This window comes from Aegilops tauschii, chromosome 6 (genome assembly GCF_002575655.3).
Source record: "Aegilops tauschii subsp. strangulata cultivar AL8/78 chromosome 6, Aet v6.0, whole genome shotgun sequence".
Classification (NCBI taxonomy): domain Eukaryota; kingdom Viridiplantae; phylum Streptophyta; class Magnoliopsida; order Poales; family Poaceae; genus Aegilops; species Aegilops tauschii.
Window position 1 is genome coordinate 123041306 of NC_053040.3, and position 21734 is coordinate 123063039.

Consider the following 21734-nt stretch of genomic DNA (forward strand, 5'->3'; position numbering starts at 1 on the left):
GCAAGGATCTTTGCCGAGGGTCTCGTGGATTTCCTCGGCAAGGATCTTGCCGAGGATCGTCGTCTTCTGGTCCTCATCTGATCTTGTGTGTTTATGATCTTCACAAAGATCTGCATGCCACCATGGAGGTGCCTCCCGAGCCTTGGTTCCAATGTGGTTGATGGTGTTGGAACCCTTGGGCTCAAGGGTGGCGCGCCCTGTTGGTGTTGGGCAAGTTGCCCTGGCAAGGCTCTTGACAGGGCTGCGGAGGCCGCCCCGGCAAGGGTCTTGCCGGGGGAGTTCACCTCGCCCTCTTGCCCTTTGTGTCTCTGGTCTTGGCGTTGCTTTGTCCGTCTTGTGCCTTCCTCTGCCTTACTTAGTGCGGCCGCGGGCGCGGCTCTGACTGCGCGTGCACAAGTAAAGGGGTACAAAAAAAGGCCCCCACTTTTGTACACCGACAGCGGTAAATCAATAGGTGCAGTAAAAAAATCTTTGTATCTTGTCTTGAGTGTATGTGTTGTGTGTGGTGGTGCCATCTGTTTGTATCGGTCAGCTCGGATGTAATGCGGTGATGGTTACTTTATAATATAAAGCAGGGAAAATTCTTTTTATGAGCAGTAAAAAGTTAAAAATAAAAGAAAAGTACAGAGAAACACATGTCAGCACACGGAGAGCCGTCGCCTAGAATGGCAAACGCAGAGGAGCAAGCCTGACTTAGCCAGTTTAATATAGTAGTATATATTGCTCTTGTGAAGCCTAACAACCGGATAAGAAGAGCCTGTGAGTGGGATGCAACGTTTCTGCACCCAAGCTCAGTGAAACAAAATAAAAAATAATTTAGAAAATTCTAATTTTTTAGAGAAACATTGACAAAAGTTTTAAGTGTTCGTAAAAATTCGTCTTGAAATCACATTCCTATAAGGCGTGGCAAAAAAAAGTCGGTACTCTGAAAATGCTATTTTCAAAAGCATTTTGGAGCACTGAATTTGTTATTTTTTGCCACGTCTCGCAGGAATGTGATTTCATGACGAATTTTGCAACCACTTGGAACTTTCGTCAATGTTTCTTCAAAAAAAATGTTTTTTACTGTTCACCGAGCTCATTTGAGCTCGGGAGTAGAAATGTACTTTCGCTGTGAATGGCCCAGTTCCTTTGAGTTATTTCCCCAAAGTAAAGTTTATTTTGCTGGTGTAATTAGCAGATGGATGGTGGAAGCAGTGGGATAGGAAGTGCTGTGATGGTAGAATTAACCAGCTTGCTAGTCTGGGTGCCATCTGTTTCTTTTAATCCTGGCCTGTCACTGTCAGCAAGATGCATTTCAGTTACTGTCTTCCTGATGCAGTGTACTAGTAGTGCTTTGCGACATAGAAAGACCTGGCACCTCTCGAGTACTTGGACGTGACAAAAGTTTCTGGGCACGAGGAAGCTACTTTGAGGCAGCACAGTAGCACTGCCGTCTGAGGAGAAAACTCAAGCGGACACCTCCAAAAATTCGGGCAGGTCGACATGATCGCATGAGCTTTCGGCACCGACTTGCAGCTAAAATGGCGGATACTTTTGACATTGCGAAAGATATAAAGCCCCTTGCACTTGCACCCAGGTCAGGTCAGCAGGGAGGAGACGTTTCCATTGCAGCGGGCAGGGAATCTCATCTTGCTTTTGTTGCATCACGAGAACAAAATCCTGTGGTCGTGTGATGCACGGATGCAACCGTCCAAGGTCAAAAGGGATGATGACACGACAGGCAACCAAACCAATTCCACTGGGAAAGAAGACGCCAGCCTTCTCATCCCACCAATAAAATGGGAAATGCATAAGCAACATCTAATCTAGTTTCCCACACAAAAAAACATCTAATCTAGTTAAGTGCAAAAAAAACCATCTAATATATTTCGGGACAAAAGGAAGTAGTTTTCTTTCATTTTTTTTTCGGTTCCACCCAGATCCGGCCAGATTGAGCGCATCCCCGTCCCGGTCTTGAGCGTGGCGGTGCGGGACTGCTATCTTGGTGCGTTCCTGCCCAGTTCCGACAAGCGGTGGCGTGGGCCGGTCAGATTTCGGTGCGGTCCCGGCTAGATCCAGCGTGCGGCGGTGTAGACGTTTTTTGCCCGGCGCCTGCATGTGGCGTAGCAGGTCGATCGGATCCGACAAGGTCCGAGCTAGTTCTTGCGCGCGGTGGTGCGGGCGACCAATTACAGAGCATCTGCCCGGCTCCTGCATTCAGATTGGTCTCTGTGATCCATGTTCGACCTCCTTTTGGCTCGGTGACGTTTCGGTGACGTCGGAGGTTGAGATGGTTTGGTGGAAGACTCGGCTCCGATGAAAGACTTGCATTCAATATTGTCGATGCCAGCGGCAACGGCATCTATGGATGTCATTATCCTTCTTGAAGGGCTGTTGTGGATGTTGATGTACCTCGACATGTCATGTCTAGTAGTCTTCAGGTGAAAACCTAAGATTTGGCTATGCCGGATCGGATGACGGTAGTGTCTGCGACATTGTTTCCTCCTTGGAGGCGTCACTTTGGAGATCTCGACGACGGCCTTCGAGGGTCTGCGTGGATGTAGGTGGAGCTTGAGTTTGTGTGTTTGTCAGGGGAGTTGCTTGTAGCTGGCCGTTGGCCGGTGGCTGCGACTTGCGGTGCTGTTAACCTAGTTTAGCTAGTGTTTTGCCCTTTTGTTAGGGTTTTAGCCTGGTTTCCCTTCAATAATCTGAGCGGTCTCTTGTACCCTTTTCTTTTGATCAATGAATATAACAGCTCTCCTTCTATCGTTTGAAAAGGTCTAAAAGAAAACTAGACCGAAAGCCATAACAATAAGCAAAAGAAGAAAAGAGAAAACCATCTACCGACAACAACCAAAACAGCGTGCCTGCACTTAACATGACCTCTTTCCGGAGTGATTAAAGCAAGATCTTCAAAAACGCCTTCAAAAAGGGAATCGTCCATCGACCACAAGCTCGCGCCCAGACCTGCACAGAACCACTCCACGGAACCATGGGAATGGTCCAGCCTAGCCAACAGCCTCTAACACAACTCCCAACACCGAATAACCACAACCAAGTGGTGAGAAAGAGATCTTTGACAATGCCTCCGAGAAGGAGAAGGGCACCCACAAACGCCGGCATTGATCCCCGTCAAAGAATCAAGCTTTTGCCCCTCACCATCTCTACAAACGTGGGGAGGGTGCCAAGCCACAACGAACCCGCGAAAACAAGCTGCGACTAATCTCGTATTCATAAGAGGCGGAACTGAACCAAATGGATCAAGAGCAGGGGCGGATCCACAGTTGGTCATGGGTATGCATATGTGCATCCAAATTTTTTGGCTAGAATTTTTATATATCGTGTATACTTTGTTACTTTTGGTTCCCAAATAACCTTTCTCGCCGGTGCCTTCTTTCACAACAAAAAAAGGCTCGCCAAAGCGGACAACAGCAATGTCACCGTCGCCCGAAAGGAAGCATAGCATCACGGCCGTTACCTACAACACGAGTTGCACATCAATCTACACCTACGCTGTCACCTGCACCACGTATTTAGCATTCTTCGTGACCATTGTTTTGGAAATATGCCCTAGAGGCAATAATATTGTATTATTTATTTCAACATTTATAATTAAGAGTTTATATTCTATGATATAACTAGTATAATTCTGGAAAATGCGATTTAGTGGAATACTCATAAGCCCGTGTGGAATGATAAACGGTCCTGATTCCTAGTCTCGCCTCTAGGACTAGCTCAAGTGTTGTATGTGATCATGTTTTCCGGATCTTGGGATATCGTTAAGTATAACGATAATCCCAAAACAACATTGAAAATATGATGTTAGAAGAACGATCATATTAAATTCATAGAACTTTTTTGTTATACTTTGAGAAATTATCATCACAAATCAATCGATATAACGCAAAGAGTTAATGTATGTTTTAGTTCCTTATAGCATGAGAGTATCGTAGTCACTTCTTACTGTATGATGGAATTTGGGGTTTCTCAAACGTGATTTATAACACGGTGATCATAATGACAACCTACAGGTTCATCGAAAAGTTTGACAAGGGGCTAGATAGCTCAAGATTGGGATTTGCTCCTCCGACGATGGAGAGCTATTCGTAGGGGCCTCTCGGTGTGACGACATCCATCATCGTCTGGCTAGACACAGGTGACTAGTTTACAGGGATGCCAGAACATGTCTACGAGAGAGAAGTACAAAACTGGTAATGAGGAGACCGGTATAGTGAGTATGAGAATGACTCAAGAGGATACCGATATATGTCACCTTAGGTTTTGTTAAGTATCGCGAAGTAAAGGGAATAGCACATGAGAACCGAAGGTTCACTCGAATATCATTCGTGTATTCATAGGCATCAATGTGGATGTCCACAGTTCCTCTATTGGTCATTGAACGAAAGGGGTTTTGTTCATGTCTATGTTTTACCGAACCTACATGGTCACAAGTTTAAGGGAATCATGATCTATTGAGTGTTAGTAGAGTAAGAATTATGAGCAAATATTCTCGATTGTTCCGGGAACACGAGAAATAGTTTCGAGAAAAATAGGAAGCGTTTCGGGGTTACCAGAAGAGTTTCAGGGTTTACCAGGTAATACCAAGAAATGATATATAGGGGGAAATGTTTCCATAGACTTTAAATAAATGACAAAAGATTCTAATATTTATTAGGAGGCTTTTAGAATTTATTTAATATCAATGGGCTAAAGAAAAATACTAAAAGGCCGATTAGGGGAGAGCTAATGGGCCCCAAGGCCCATTAGTGGAGGCACCCCAAGGGGAGGCCGAATTGGGAGGTGGAGTTGGACTCTACCACCCGCTAGGTCGACGCAAGGGGAGGGGAAACCCTTCCACAGGTCGGACACCCCTCCCTCTCCCCTCAACCTATATATACTAGAGGATTTTGTGCTTGATATGAAAGTGGTAAACAATTGTTCGATATGAAATGTGAATTTGCTTAATACTGGGAGTATTAAGAGTAAACTAATAAACCTGCTAAATGGGTCATGGCACTTTACAAACTTTTCTAGCAGTAAAAGCGTGTGTGATGGATAGCCCAATGTCATACGGTTTTCTTCACCAAATTGTGTGTCTGATGTACTTGAATAACACAAACGCTTAACTGAGGCAGAGCATGTGTGATCGCTCCACCTATTACTGACGAGGCTATACAGAAAGATGTGTGTGATGATGTCTGCCAACACGAACGTTTGTTTCATAATTACTGCGTGGGATGCAAGGCGATCTCACACGGCTTGTCCAACGAAATCGTTTGTGTTAGCTCCCCCAATTGCACACGAGCATACTCGCTAAAGCGTGTGTAACCGGAGGAGCTATCGCAGGCGTTTTCAGGTCGTGTGGGGTGGATCCCCCCTATCGCACATATAGACAAGACAATAGTTTAAAACTCCGACGTGGGTTTTTTGACTTTTCTGGATGTATTAGAATGGTCTGTCAACTCCAAAACCAACAACTCTTACTCCATCAACTTTTCAAACCGGATAACTCTAGTCCCTCGTCCTGCTTTGGATAGTGGTTTTGGCCAATATTTATTGAGTTTGACTGTCACGGTCCTTGCGCCTCTACGCTTGCATAAAGGGGGTAAAAACCCTTTGTATAGGACGTCGCTGCACCAGTGGGGGTGATGAGGAGCATTCGACGGACATCACCATGTGAAGAGCCATTTTTAAGTGACATGTGCAACATCTACTTCAAACATATAAAGGTGAATCTTGTCCTTTAAGTGTGTTTTCTTGTCCCCTTCAAGAATGGTATACTACTTTACCCTCCATCATGCATCCATAGGTTTGAGCAGGGTTTCATACATGGCGAGGAGGAGTGCAAGCACAAGAGAACATCTGCACCATCTGCGTAGGACGCCTGGAAGCGGCGATGAAAGAAGCATCAAGTGAAGCTGTTATAGGGTTACACCCATCGGACATCCGGTACCACATGCAGGAGATCAACCATGAGTAGACAAAGTCCAAACGTGCTCCAACAAGAGGACATCTGGTGCATACTATGAAGGGAATATGCCCTAGAGGCAATAATAAAGTTGTTATTTATATTTCCTTATATCATGGTAAATGTTTATTATTCATGCTAGAATTGTATTAACCGGAAACTTAGTACATGTGTGAATACATAGACAAACAGAGTGTCACTAGTATGCCTCTACTTGACTAGCTTCAACCTGATAAGCTCGAACTGTTGGGTACACCTTCTATCACAGATCCGAAGGCAAGACATTCGTTGCTAAGAATGGATCCTTTCTAGAGAAGGAGTTTCTCTCGAAAGAAGTGAGTGGGAGGAAAGTAGAACTTGATGAGGTAACGATACCTGCTCCCTTATTGGAAAGTAGTTCATCACAGAAATCAGTTCCAGTGATAACTACACCAGTAAGTGAGGAAGCTAATGATGATGATCATGAAACTTCTGATCAAGTTACTGCCGAACCTCGAAGGTCAACCAGATTAAGATCCGCACCAGAGTGGTACGGTAATCCTGTTCTGGAAGTCATGTTACTTGACCATGACGAACCTACGAACTATGAGGAAACGATGATGAGCCCAGATTCCGCAAAATGGCTTGAGGCCATGAAATCTGAGATGGGATCCATGTATGAGAACAAAGTGTGGACTTTGGTTGACTTGCCTGATGATCGGCAAGCCATTGAGAATAAATGGATCTTCAAGAAGAAGACTGACGCTGACGGTAATGTTACTGTCTACAAAGCTCGACTTGTTGCGAAAGGTTTTCGACAAGTTCAAGGAGTTGACTACGATGAGACCTTCTCACCCGTAGCGATGCTTAAGTCTGTCCGAATCATGTTAGCAATTGCCGCATTTTATGATTATGAAATTTGGCAAATGGATGTCAAAACTGCATTCCTTAATGGATATCTTAAATAAGAGTTGTATATGATGCAACCAGAAGGTTTTGTCGGTCCAAAAGGTCCTAACAAAGTGTGCAAGCTCCAGCGATCCATTTATGGACTGGTGCAAGCCTCTCGGAGTTGGAATATATACTTTGATAGTGTGATCAAAGCATATGGATTTATACAGACTTTTGGAGAAGCCTGTATTTACAAGAAAGTGAGTGGGAGCTCTGTAGCATTTCTGATATTATATGTGGATGACATATTGTTGATCGGAAATGATACTGAATTTCTGAATAGCATAAAAGGATACTTGAATAAGAATTTTTCAATGAAAGACCTAGGTGAAGCTGCTTATATATTAGGCATTAAGATCTATAGAGATAGATCAAGACGCTTAATTGGACTTTCACAGAGCTCATACCTTGACAAAGTTTTGAAGAAGTTCAAAATGGATCAAGCAAAGAAAGGGTTCTTGCCTGTGTTACAAGGTGTGAAGTTGAGTCAGACTCAATGCCCGACCACTGCAGAAGATAGAGAGAAAATGAAAGATGTTTCCTATGCTCCAGCCATAGGCTCTATCATGTATGCAATGCTGTGTACCAGACCTGATGTGTGCCTTGCTATCAGTTTAGCAGGGATGTACCAAAGTAATCCAGGAGTGGATCACTGGACAACGGTCAAGAGCATCCTGAATTACCTGAAAAGGACTAAGGATATGTTTCTCGTTTATGGAGGTGACAAAGAGCTCGTTGTAAATGGTTACATCGATGCAAGCTTTGACACTGATCCGGATGACTCTGAGTCACAAACCGGATACATATTTATATTGAACGGTGGAGCTGTCAGTTGGTGTAGTTCTAAGCAAAGCGTTGTGGCGGGATCTACGTGTGAAGCGGAGTACATAGCTGCTTCGGAAGCAACAAATGAAGGAGTCTGGATGAAGGAGTTCATATCCGATCTAGGTGTCATACCTAGTGCATCGGGTCCAGTAAAAATCTTTTGTGACAATACTGGTGCAATTGCCTTGGCAAAGGAATCTAGATTCCACAAGAGAACCAAGCACATCAAGAGACGCTTCAATTCCATCCGTGATCAAGTCAAGGAGGGAGACATAGAGATTTACAAGATACATACGGATCTGAATGTTGCAGATCCGTTGACTAAGCCTCCCTCACGAGCAAAACATGATCAACACCAAGACTCCATTTGTCACTCCGATTGTCGGAGAGGTATCTCTGGGCCCTCTTGGTAATGCACATCACTATAAGACTTACAAGCAATGTGACTAACGAGTTAGTTGCGGGATGATGCATTATGGAACGAGTAAAGAGACTTGCCGGTAACGAGATTGAACTAGGTATTGAGATATTGACGATCGAATCTCGGGCAAGTAACATACCGATGACAAAGGGAACAATGTATGTTGTTATGCGGTTTGACCGATAAAGATCTTTGTAGAATATGTAGGAGACAATATGAGCATCTAGGTTCCGCTAATGGTTATTGACCGGAGATGAGTCTCGGTCATGTCTACATAGTTCTCGAACCCGTAGGGTCCGCACGCTTAACGTTCGGTGACGATCGATATTATGAATTTATTTGTTTTGATGTACCGAAGGTTGTTCGGAGTCCCGGATATGATCACGGATATGACGAGGAGTCTCGAAATGGTCGAGACATAAAGATAAATATATTGGATGACTATGTTTGGACATCGGAAGTGTTTCGAGTGAGTTCGGGCACATACCGGAGTACCGGGGGGTTACCGGAACCCCCCGGGGAGTTTAATGGGCCATATGGGCCTTAGTGGAGAGAGAGAGGGGCGGCCAGGGCTGTTGGAAATATGCCCTAGAGGAAATAATAAATAGGTTATTATTATATTTCCTTGTTCATGATAATCGTTTATTATCCATGCTAGAATTGTATTGATAGGAAACTCAGATACATGTGTGGATACATAGACAACACCATGTCCCTAGTAAGCCTCTAGTTGACTAGCTCGTTGATCAATAGATGGTTACGGTTTCCTAACCATGGACATTGGATGTCGTTGATAACGGGATCACATCATTAGGAGAATGATGTGATGGACAAGACCCAATCCTAAGCCTAGCACAAGATCGTGTAGTTCGTTTGCTCAGAGCTTTTCTAATGTCAAGTATCATTTCCTTAGACCATGAGATTTTGCAACTCCCGGATACCGTAGGAATGCTTTGGGTGTACCAAACGTCACAACGTAACTGGGTGGCTATAAAGGTGCACTACAGGTATCTCCGAAAGTGTCTGTTGGGTTGGCACGAATCGAGACTGGGATTTGTCACTCCGCGTAAACGGAGAGGTATCTCTGGGCCCACTCGGTAGGACATCATCATAATGTGCACAATGTGACCAAGGAGTTGATCACGGGATGAAGTGAGTTACGGAACGAGTAAAGAGACTTGCCGGTAACGAGATTGAACAAGGTATTGGGATACCGACGATCGAATCTCGGGCAAGTAACATACCGCTAGACAAAGGGAATTGTATACGGGATTGATTGAATCCTCGACATCGTGGTTCATCCGATGAGATCATCGTGGAACATGTGGGAGCCAACATGGGTATCCAGATCCCGCTGTTGGTTATTGACCGGAGAGTCGTCTCGGTCATGTCTGCGTGTCTCCCGAACCCGTAGGGTCTACACACTTAAGGTTCGGTGACGCTAGGGTTGTAGAGATATTAGTATGCGGTAACCCGAAAGTTGTTCGGAGTCCCGGATGAGATCCCGAATGTCACGAGGAGTTCCGGAATGGTCCGGAGGTAAAGATTTATATATGGGAAGTCTTATTTTGGTCACCGGAAAAGTTTCGCACTTTATCGGTATTGTACCGGGAGTGCCGAAAGGGGTCCGGGGGTCCACCAGCCCCGGTGGGCCACATGGGCTGTAGGGGGTGCGCTTGGCCTATATGGGCCAAGGGAACCAGCCCCAAGAGGCCCATGCGCCAAGAGATAAGATAAACGGAGAGTCCTAAAGGGGGAAGGCACCTCCGAGGTGCCTTGGGGAGGAAGGACTCCTCCCTGGCCGCACCCTTCCTTGGAGGAAGGGCCAAGGCTGCGCCCCCCCTCTCCCTTGGCCCTATATATAGTGGGGGAAGGGAGGGCAGCAGCAATCCAAGCCCCTGGCGCCTCCCTTTCCCTCCCGTGACACCTCTCCCTCCCGTTAGTGCTTGGCGAAGCCCTACCGGGATCCCCGCTACTTCCACCACCACGCCGTCGTGCTGCTGGATCTCCATCAACCTCTCCTCCCCCCTTGCTGGATCAAGAAGGAGGAGACGTCGCTGCTCCGTACGTGTGTTGAACGCGGAGGTGCCGTCCGTTCGGCGCTAGGATCATCGGTGATTTGGATCACGACGAGTACGTCTCCATCAACCCCTTTCTCTTGAACGCTTCCGCTCGCGATCTACAAGGGTATGTAGATGCACTCCCCTTCCCCTCGTTGCTAGATTACTCCATAGATTGATCTTGGTGATGCGTAGAAAATTTTGAATTTCTGCTACGTTCCCCAACAAGGGCAGGCCGCGCGCCCCCTCCCCCTTTGGTCCGAATTGGACTAGGAAGGGGGGGCGCCCCCCTTTCCTTCTTCCTCTCTCCTCCGTCCTTCTCTCCTACTCTACTACATGGAAAGGGGGGAATCCTACTCCCGATGGGAGTAGGACTCCCCACGGCGCGCCATAGTAGAGGGCCGGCCCTCCCCCTCCTCTACTCCTTTATATACGGGGGAGGGGGCACCCCATAGACACACAAGTTGATCATTGATCTCTTAGCCTTGTGCGGTGGCCCCCTCCACCATAATCCACCTCGGTCATATCGTCGTAGTGCTTAGACGAAGCCCTGCGCCGGTAGCTTCATCATCACCGTCATCACGCCGTCGTGCTGACGAAGCTCTCCCTCGACACTCTACTAGATCGTGAGTTCGCGGGACGTCACCGAGCTGAACGTGTGCAGATCGCGGAGGTGCCGTATGTGAAGGAAATATGCCCTAGAGGCAATAATAAAGTTATTATTTATTTCCTTATATCATGATAAATGTTTATTATTCATGCTAGAATTGTATTAACTCGAAACATAATACATGTGTGAATACATACACAAACAGAGTGTCACTAGTATGCCTCTACCTGACTAGCTCGTTGATCAAAGATGGTTAAGTTTCCTAGCCATTGACATGGGTTGTCATTTGATTAACGGGATCACATCATTAGGAGAATGATGTGATTGACTTGACCCATTCCGTTAGCTTAGCACTCGATCGTTTAGTATATTGCTATTGCTTTCTTCATGACTTATACATGTTCCTATGACTATGAGATTATGCAACTCCCGTTTACCGGAGGAACACTTTGTGTGCTACCAAACGTCACAACGTAACTGGGTGATTATAAAGGTGCTCTACAGGTGTCTCCGAAGGTACTTGTTGGGTTGGTGTATTTCGATATTAGGATTTGTCACTCCGATTGTCGGAGAGGTATCTCTGGGCCCACTCGGTAATGCACATCACTTAAGCCTTGCAAGCATTGCAACTAATGAGTTAGTTGCAGGATGATGTATTACGGAACGAGTAAAGAGACTTGCCGGTAACGAGATTGAACTAGGTATTGAGATACCGACGATCGGATCTCGGGCAAGTAACATACCGATGACAAAGGGAACAACGTATGTTGTTATGCGGTCTGACCGATAAACATCTTCGTAGAATATGTGGGAGCCAATATGAGCATCCAGATTCCGCTATTGGTTATTGACCGGAGACGTGTCTCGGTCATGTCTACATTGACCGGAGAACTTTTGGAACCACTTGATAATGAATCACTTGGTACTTGCGAACCGTGCCTCATGGGCAAGATGACTAAAACGCCGTTCTCCGGTACTATGGAGAGAGCAACAGATTTGTTGGAAATCATACATACAGATGTATGTGGTCCGATGAATGTTGAGGCTCGTGGCAGATATCGTTATTTTCTCACCTTCACAGATGATTTAAGCAGATATGGGTATATCTACTTAATGAAACATAAGTCTGAAACGTTTGAAAAGTTCAAAGAATTTCAGAGTGAAGTTGAAAATCATCGTAACAAGAAAATAAAGTTTCTACGATCTGATCGTGGAGGAGAATATTTGAGTTACGAGTTTGGTCTACATTTGAAACAATGCGGAATAGTTTCGCAACTCACGCCACCCGGAACACCACAGCGTAATGGTGTGCCCGAACGTCGTAATCGTACTTTACTAGATATGGTGCGATCTATGATGTCTCTTACTGATTTACCGCTATCGTTTTGGGGTTATGCTTTAGAGACGGCTGCATTCACGTTAAATAGGGCACCATCGAAATCCGTTGAGACGACGCCTTATGAACTGTGGTTTGACAAGAAACCAAAGTTGTCGTTTCTTAAAGTTTGGGGCTGTGATGCTTATGTGAAAAAGCTTCAACCCGATAAGCTCGAACCCAAATCGGAGAAATGTGTCTTCATAGGATACCCAAAGGAGACTGTTGGGTACACCTTCTATCACAGATCCGAAGGCAAGACATTCGTTGCTAAGAATGGATCCTTTCTAGAGAAGGAGTTTCTCTCGAAAGAAGTGAGTGGGAGGAAAGTAGAACTTGATGAGGTAACTGTACCTGCTCCCTTATTGGAAAGTAGCTCATCACAGAAATCTGTTCCTGTGACGCCTACACCAATTAGTGAGGAAGTTAATGATGATGATCATGGAACTTTAGATCAAGTTTTTACTGAACCTCGTAGGTCAACCAGGGTAAGACCGCACCAGAGTGGTATGGTAATCCTGTTCTGGAGGTTATGTTACTAGACCATGACGAACCTACGAACTATGAAGAAGCGATGGTGAGCCCAGATTCCGCAAAATGGCTTGAGGCCATGAAATCTGAGATGGGATCCATGTATGAGAACAAAGTGTGGACTTTGGTTGACTTGCCCAATGATCGGCAAGCCATTGAAAATAAATGGATCTTCAAGAAGAAGACTGACGCTGACGGTAATGTTACTGTCTATAAAGCTCGACTTGTTGCGAAAGGTTTTCGACAAGTTCAAGGGATTGACTACGACGAGACCTTCTCACCCGTAGCGATGCTTAAGTCTGTCCAAATCATGTTAGCAATTGCCGCATTTTATGATTATGAAATTTGGCAAATGGATGTCAAAACTGCATTCCTGAATGGATTTCTGGAAGAAGAGTTGTATATGATGCAACCGGAAGGTTTTGTCGATCCAAAGGGAGCTAACAAAGTGTGCAAGCTCCAGCGATCCATTTATGGGCTGGTGCAAGCCTCTCGGAGTTGGAATAAATGCTTTGATAGTGTGATCAAAGCATTTGGTTTTATACAGACTTTTGGAGAAGCCTGTATTTACAAGAAAGTGAGTGGGAGCTCAGTAGCATTTCTGATATTATATGTGGATGACATATTACTGATTGGAAATGATATAGAATTTCTGGATAGCATAAAGGGATACTTGAATAAGAGTTTTTCAATGAAAGACCTCGGTGAAGCTGCATATATATTAGGCATTAAGATCTATAGAGATAGATCAAGACGCTTAATAGGACTTTCACAAAGCACATACCTTGACAAAGTTTTGAAGAAGTTCAAAATGGATCAAGCAAAGAAGGGGTTCTTGCCTGTGTTACAAGGTGTGAAGTTGAGTAAGACTCAATGCCCGACCACTGCAGAAGATAGAGAGAAAATGAAAGATGTTTCCTATGCTTCAGCCATAGGCTCTATCATGTATGCAATGCTGTGTACCAGACCTGATGTGTGCCTTGCTATAAGTCTAGCAGGGAGGTACCAAAGTAATCCAGGAGTGGATCACTGGACAGCGATCAAGAACATCCTGAAATACCTGAAAAGGACTAAGGATATGTTTCTCGTTTATGGAAGTGACAAAGAGCTCATCGTAAATGGTTACGTTGATGCAAGCTTTGACACTGATCCGGACGATTCTAAATCGCAAACCGGATACGTGTTTACATTGAACGGTGGAGCTGTCAGTTGGTGCAGTTCTAAACAAAGCGTCGTGGCGGGATCTACGTGTGAAGCGGAGTACATAGCTGCTTCGGAAGCAGCAAATGAAGGAGTCTGGATGAAGGAGTTCATATCCGACCTAGGTGTCATACCTAGTGCATCGGGTCCAATTAAAATCTTTTGTGACAATACTGGTACAATTGCCTTGGCGAAGGAATCCAGATTTCACAAGAGAACCAAGCACATCAACAGACGCTTCAATTCCATCCGGGATTTAGTCCAGGTGGGAGACATAGAAATTTGCAAGATACATACGGATGTGAATGTTGCAGACCCGTTGACTAAGCCTCTTCCACGAGCAAAACATGATCAGCACCAATGCTCCATGGCTGTTAGAATCATTACTGTGTAATCTAGATTATTGACTCTAGTGCAAGTGGGAGACTGAAGGAGATATGCCCTAGAGGCAATAATAAAGTTATTATTTATTTCCTTATATCATGATAAATGTTTATTATTCATGCTAGAATTGTATTAACCAGAAACATAATACATGTGTGAATACATAGACAAACAGAGTGTCACTAGTATGCCTCTACCTGACTAGCTCGTTGATCAAAGATGGTTAGTTTCCTAGCCATTGACATGGGTTGTCATTTGTTAACGGGATCACATCATTAGGAGAATGATGTGATTGACTTGACCCATTCCGTTAGCTTAGCACTCGATCGTTTAGTATATTGCTATTGCTTTCTTCATGACTTATACATGTTCCTATGACTATGAGATTATGCAACTCCCGTTTACCGGAGGAACACTTTGTGTGCTACCAAACGTCACAACGTAACTGGGTGATTATAAAGGTGCTCTACAGGTGTCTCCGAAGGTACTTGTTGGGTTGGCGTATTTCGAGATTAGGATTTGTCACTCCGATTGTTGGAGAGGTATCTCTGGGCCCACTCGGTAATGCACATCACTTAAGCCTTGCAAGCATTGCAACTAATGAGTTAGTTGCAGGATGATGTATTACGGAACGAGTAAAGAGACTTGCCGGTAACGAAATTGAACTAGGTATTGAGATACCGACGATCGGATCTCGGGCAAGTAACATACCGATGACAAAGGGAACAACGTATGTTTTTATGCGGTCTGACCGATAAACATCTTCGTAGAATATGTGGGAGCCAATATGAGCATCCAGGTTCCGCTATTGGTTATTGACCGGAGACGTTTCTCGGTCATGTCTACATAGTTCTCGAACCCGTAGGGTCCGCACGCTTAACGTTTCGATGACAGTTATATTATGAGTTTATATGTTTTGATGTACCGAAGATTGTTCGGAGTCCCGGATGTGATCACGGACATGACGAGGAGTCTCGAATGGTCGAGGCATGAAGATTGATATATTGGAAGCCTATATTTGGATATCGGAAGTGTTCCGGGTGAAATCGGGATTTTACCGGAGTACCGAGGGGTTACCGGAACCCCCCGGGGGCTTAATGGGCCATAGTGGGCCTTAGTGGAGAAGAGGAGAGGCGGCCAGGGCAAGGGCCGCGTGCCCCTCCCCCCTAGTCCGAATAGGACAAGGAGAGGGGGGCGGTGCCCCCCTTTCCTTCTTCTCCTCCACCTCTTTCCCCCTCTTCTCCTAATCCAACAAGGAAAAGGGAGGGAGTCCTACTCCCGGTGGGAGTAGGACTCCTCCTGGCGCCCCCCCTCCTGGCCGGCCACACCTCCCCCTTGCTCCTTTATATACGGGGGCAGGGGGGCACCCTAGAGACACAACAATTGATCTTGTGATCTTTTAGCCGTGTGCGGTGCCCCCCCTCCACCATAGTCCACCTCGATAATACTGTAGCGGTGCTTACGCGAAGCCCTCCATCGGTAGAACATCATCATCGTCACCACGCCGTCGTGCTGACGAAACTCTCCCTCAACACTCGGCTGGATCGGAGTTCGAGGGACGTCATCGGGCTGAACGTGTGCTGAACTCGGAGGTGCCGTGCGTTCGGTACTTGATCGGTCGGATCGTGAAGACGTACGACTACATCAACCGCGTTGTGCTAACGCTTCCGCTTTCGGTCTACGAGGGTACGTGGACAACACTCTCCCCTCTCGTTGCTATGCATCACCATGATCTTGCGTGTGCGTAGGAATTTTTTTGAAATTACTACGTTCCCCAACAGTATGTTCGGTACTAGGATCGGTCGATCATGAAGACGTACGACTACATCAACCACGTTGTCATAACGCTTCCGCTTTCGTTCTACGAGGGTACGTGGACAACACTCTCCCCTCTCGTTGCTATGCATCACCATGATCTTGCGTGTGCTTAGGATTTTTTTTTGAAATTACTACGTTCCCCAACATACTAGACATCCGGTGCACACCGAAATTCCCTCAAAAGGATACCTGAAGGTCATCCCAGATGGATCGGACATCCAATGCCCACCGGACATCCGGTGTCTGCTTGCATGCAGTTTTGGGCCTCAAGCCCATGTATCCCTCTCCCACCTACCCTTTCGCCCTAGCACTATAAATAGACGCGCCTCCTCATTTCTAGGGTTAGCTAAGATTATAACTAAACTAAAGAGCTTAGCTCATGTATCCCCCGTTTGTGGGACCTATCACCTCTCCTTTGGAGATAAGACCTCCATTGGAAAATATTTCCAAGGCCTCCACTTATGGAGAGGAAAGACTTCCCACAAGCATCAAGCCCAATCTCTCCTAGAGATTTGGATGAACTACCTTTGTATCTTGTCCCTTGTTGTTTTTGAATGCTTGAGATCTATCATTTTTCTTGTGATTTTAGTGTCTTGTGTGTGGACATTGTCCAATAGAGTGTTCCTCTTGTGATTTTCCCCTTGTGTTCTTAGTGTTTTTCCCAAATCCACCTCCAATTCATGATGATTAGGTAGAAAAGGGCTTGACCCTATATCAAGAAGCCATTTAGTTTTACTCATTGTTAGATGAAATTGAATGGCCAACCAACATGTATACAACTTGTAGATAACCACAAGACCGATGACAACAGGTTGAAGAAAATGATGGCTCAAGCACCCAACAATCCATTTGATTGGATGACGAAAAGAAAGAAGTTGTAGGGGAGAATCAATGAGTCACCGTGCCGATGAATAACCGACAAGTAATGGAAAACAAGTGGGAGAAAGGAAGGCCGCCCGTAATGTCGCGCCAACTAAAATGTCCACCACATGGACGAACATTTTTTCCAACTGGGGCGGGAGAGGAGAGGTTTTTCGACAAAGGATGGATTTTATTAGCTCAAAATGGAGCATCAAGAAGATACATAGCATAATGAGCATATACCCGGCCTTTGCGTAGCTAGGATGCACACAGTCAACAGCAACTCACACACACAAAAAATGATACAAGCTTACGTTGGATGTGCAAAAAAAGATGATAGATTGGGACTGGGAGAGGGTGAACAACAAGTTAAAAATTGAGCGGGAGAAGATTGACTTGGAGAAGCAAGAGGCGTCTGTCAAATGGGAGCTTGAGAAGGAATGGACTTTCGGATGCATATAGCTTGAGAAGGAGAGGTTGCAACTTGCTCGAGACATGAAAGACTTGAGGATAACGTTAACGGCCGCAAGCTGGATGCAGAAGGAAAAACGTGGCTTCAGGGGAAGAAGGAGATCAACCTGCACAGGGAGTACGACAGGGCAAGAGCGGCGGTGGCAGCAGGGAATGCTGCATGGATGGCATACGGCGAGTGATTCATCACATTACCTAGCCATGGCCATTAAATTTTATTTTGGCATGTCCGAATTGTTGAATTGTGATCTATTTTGTTTTGTTGCATTGTTAAATTGTGGTGAATTTATTCTATATGATTGCTATGCATGATTTGCATGGATTTGAGAATTTGATAAGAAGAATAGACTGATAGGACTTTTGAGAGGTCATCATGTGCAGTCCATGGTCACATCTGAACGCGCCCACATACGTTTAGGGATTAGGGTGGCCGAACTTGCTAAGTCCCACTGTGGATGCTATTATACCCTCGAAAGGCTAAGGAAGAACATTTTAGCTACTCTAGTTAGGATCTAGGGTTCATCCTATTCGCCAAATGCAACCAATTCGGGGCATCTATGTCAATAATTTCGCGGCATCTGCTTGTTGCTCGGTGCCTAACTTCCCTTCACACTCATACATGAGAAATTCATCTCAACGACCCGGGCCACACACGCGGCTGACTGGAAGCGGCCGGCTAGAGGGGAGCGGCGACGGCTGCTGGAGGCGCGCACCGCGGCAGCCGGAGGGGAGCCGTTGTCTTCTCCGTCGTCGAGCCCCCTTCCCCCGTCTGCTGCTGATCAGCAGGTCATCTAATTACAGCAGAGCATTGTACTAATTGTAAAGCTGAGATCGTAATAGTGTGCAGCTTGCGTATGAGGAGAGGAGATCGTAATAGCTCCCTTCTCCGTTGTAGCCAAATTATTGTTGAATCCCATTCCTTTTCCTCTTTCAAAACCATGCTAGGACTGTGACAGCGGAGGTCGGCGGCGAGCCGGCGATGGAGACCGTGTCCTCGGAGACGGCGGAGGACTGGCGCCGCGCGCTCTCCCGCGTGGTGCCCGCCGTCGTCGTCCTCCACGCCACCGCGCCGCGCGCCTTCGACACCGGGGTCGCGGGAACCAGCCATGCCACGGGCTTCGTCGTCGACAAGTCCCGCGGCATCATCCTCACCAACCGCCACGTCGTCGGGCCTGGGCCTGTGGTCGCGGAGGCGATCTTTGTGAACAGGGAGGAGATACCCGTGTACGCCATCTACAGAGATCCTGTGAGTGCTTTTGTTCTACTACTATTTGATTCCATTCGTTTCTGCTTATTCCGTTGCTCATGGCGTATTTTAATCCAAGCTCCCCCACTCTTCTCTAAGCAGGTACATGATTTCGGTTTTTTTCGCTATGACCCACCTGCCATAAAGTACCTTAAGTACGAGGAGATCCCTCTAGCACCTGAAGCAGCATCTATGGGGCTGGAAATTCGGGTTGTCGGTAATGACAGCGGCGAAAAGGTCCTACCCCCCCCCCCCCCCCCCCCCCCCCCCCCCCCAGTTTTAATTTTCGGTTTGCGTTTTTTTTCTCCCAGAATTTCGGTCATTTCAAAAAAGTTGGCAATATCTTGTGCAAAACCGAAATTTGAATTTTTTGACCGAAATCTGACCAAATTTTGACCGGGCCGAAATTATTTGGCTCAAAGGGATTTATTTCTCCCCACGCCGAGCTGGCCGAAATTTGTTTTTTTGGCCAAAAATCACTTCAAACTGTTGCTGAGTTTCTGCTCTGAAATAGCCCATATAGTTACATGCGTACACCTTGATATCGGAGATTTCATCCCTTACAAGAGAGTTATCCAATAGAATGGGTTGCATGTTGATTCATGTTGACTGGATACAGGTTTCAATCTTGCCGGGAACATTGGCTCGATTTGATAGAGAAGCACCAAACTACCAAAAGTATGCCCTGCTTTACATGACCGAAGCTTGCATATTCAATCCATGGATCATTATGTATTGCTGCATAAATTCGAAGTCCTAACCTTCTTTTACTTTTCTAAAAGGGATGGCTACAACGATTTCAATACATTTTACATACAGGTAATTCTTTTCAGCTATCCAATATTCTGTATTTTTTGTTCCAATCGGTGATGCCAATGCATCTAAAATAATGTTAGGTGATTTGCTCCGCTGCCAGTGCTCATAAGTTAAAATATTTTTTGTTCTTTAGGCTGCATCTGGTACTAAAGGTGGCTCTAGTGGTTCCCCTGTTGTTGATTGCCAAGGAAGAGCTGTTGCACTGAATGCAGGAAGCACCAGTTCCAGTGCTTCGGCCTTCTACCTTCCATTAGACCGTGTAAGTTGTTTATGTATCAACACTAATATAGTACTTCCTCATGCTCTAAGCACAGGAAGAACATAAATGTTCTGGGATCATAGAAACCAGATCATCATCTGCTACTTAATCCATTAATTGTTTGTGGCTCTCTTAGCTTTGCTAACATTATCTGCCAAAATTGTTCCAGGTAGTTAGAGCACTCAATCTGATACGTGGCTGTCGGGACCCATTTGGCAGCAAGCCAGAATCTGCGTATATTCCTCGTGGTACACTTCAGGTGTGCATTCTGTCTGATGATCCTTTTGTTCTATTACTCCCTCCGTTCGGAATTACTTGTCGCAGAAATGGATGTATCTAGATGTATTTTAGTTCTACATACATTCATATCCGAGACAAGTAATTCCGAACGGAGGGAGTAGATGCTACCGTTTTAGTTTTCTGTTTTGGAGAGCTAATTACTGAAGGTTAATGGCACGCATCCCATGGCAACCTACATTTTTGGATGGGGGGAGTAATTGTTTTATCTATTATTCGGGAACTCAGATCATCCATGATCCATTTTTTATTCTGTCCTTTTCAAAGATGACTTTTCAACACAAAGGTTTCGAAGAAACTCGACGTCTTGGACTCAGGAATGAAACCGAGCAGGTATGATCCTCCTGTGCTCCCTTTTCTAGTTTGGAGAAAGATGTATACTTTGTCTTTTCACGCCTCTGTGCTACATGATTAATTGCACCTTGAAATTCTGCTAGTACAGGTGGTACGACTTGTTTCTCCAGCAGGTGAGACTGGAATGCTGGTTGTTGATTCTTTGGTAATGTTTGCTTCTTAGTTTGGTTGCTGTTGTATATGGACTGTTCTCTAGGTTATCGAATGCCAAAAGACTTTCCTTCGGAAAGTTATGAAGATTTAGTATACTAGTTTATTAGTGTGTATTCTTCAAATTGTTCTCGCTCCATTAGCAGTGACTTGAATTGGAACACCCGTCCATTGCGGACGATTGTTTCCGAATATCCCTGATTCCCTCTGTTTTGCTGTATCACCAAACGTAAGATCAGGAAACTTATTAAACAATGCACACACCCAATTGACCATGGTTTTTAAGGCAGTAAAGAAGAGGCGAGGCACCCTACCCCTGCCCCAACTATTAAGCGTTAAGGCATGAGGTGAGGCTATGCCTTGGACAATCCTAACCTACCCCGTCTGGCGCACACCGAAATAGTAGGTGATCCTACCCCTGCCCCTACTATTAAGCAGCTTTTCGTTGAAATAGTAGGGGTAGAAATACAAGAGCAGAGCAGTCGGATACAGCTACAACCAGGGCTTTGCCCAAGTGCCGAGATGGCGCACACCGAAAAACTAAACCATGCCTGAAAAGCCTAATCAGGTTCTAATGGCCTGTGGATCAAGCAGGTGATCCTATTACTCCCAGCTAACGTCCTTGAGAGAGCCTGGGCTGGTGTTGTTTGTTTATTTTTGATGATCCTCACATTTCTTTCCTTCCAAGTCGTCCACCATGCATAGCAGTGTTTTCCCTAAGCATTTTTAGATTGTGTATTTACCAGGCCATCAGTATTTGTAATTCTGTGTGTTGGTTCTCTGAAAGTTATTTCATGTTTCTTGTACCTAACTATAAAACTCGGCTGCTTGTTGTTCACTATATTTCTTTTCGCTGATGCATTTTTCATGTTATGTTAATTTGTCATACCACATTAATTTCTTAGTGAACGATGTTCTTAACTATTTACAGATCGTAACACAATTTCTCACTATGGAGTCCTTACTTGATGAGAGCGTTGGCAGGGAGATAAATTTGCAGGTCGAAAGAGGTGGAACTCCTTTAACAGTAAAGCTGAAGGTAGTTTGCGAGCTTGACACATCTTATCTAATCTGTATACGCGAGAGCAGTATATATGATGTATTACTCCTGTAATACAACGTGCCCGCCTTCATTTTTCTATTGTAACCTCAGTTTGCCACATCATACTTATTTGA

The 21734-nt window shown here is 45.3% G+C and overlaps 1 protein-coding gene across 2 annotated transcripts in view; it reads left to right on the forward strand.

Moving 5' to 3' along the window:
• Window positions 1-17784: 17784 nt before the first annotated feature.
• Window positions 17785-21734, forward strand: part of LOC109759762 (protease Do-like 7) — a 50345-nt gene continuing 46395 nt past the window's right edge. The window contains exons 1-10 of one of the 2 annotated variants that reach the window (XM_073501168.1): window positions 17790-18222; window positions 18382-18682; window positions 18785-18919; window positions 19302-19360; window positions 19465-19501; window positions 19632-19757; window positions 19927-20016; window positions 20322-20387; window positions 20497-20553; window positions 21490-21597. In XM_073501168.1, the coding sequence (XP_073357269.1) occupies window positions 17972-18222; window positions 18382-18682; window positions 18785-18919; window positions 19302-19360; window positions 19465-19501; window positions 19632-19757; window positions 19927-20016; window positions 20322-20387; window positions 20497-20553; window positions 21490-21597 (1230 nt within the window). In that variant the 5' untranslated portion in view covers window positions 17790-17971. Of the gene's footprint in view, window positions 18223-18381; window positions 18683-18784; window positions 18920-19301; window positions 19361-19464; window positions 19502-19631; window positions 19758-19926; window positions 20017-20321; window positions 20388-20496; window positions 20554-21489; window positions 21598-21734 lie in introns of both variants that reach the window. The other variant, XM_073501167.1, reaches the window with a different exon arrangement.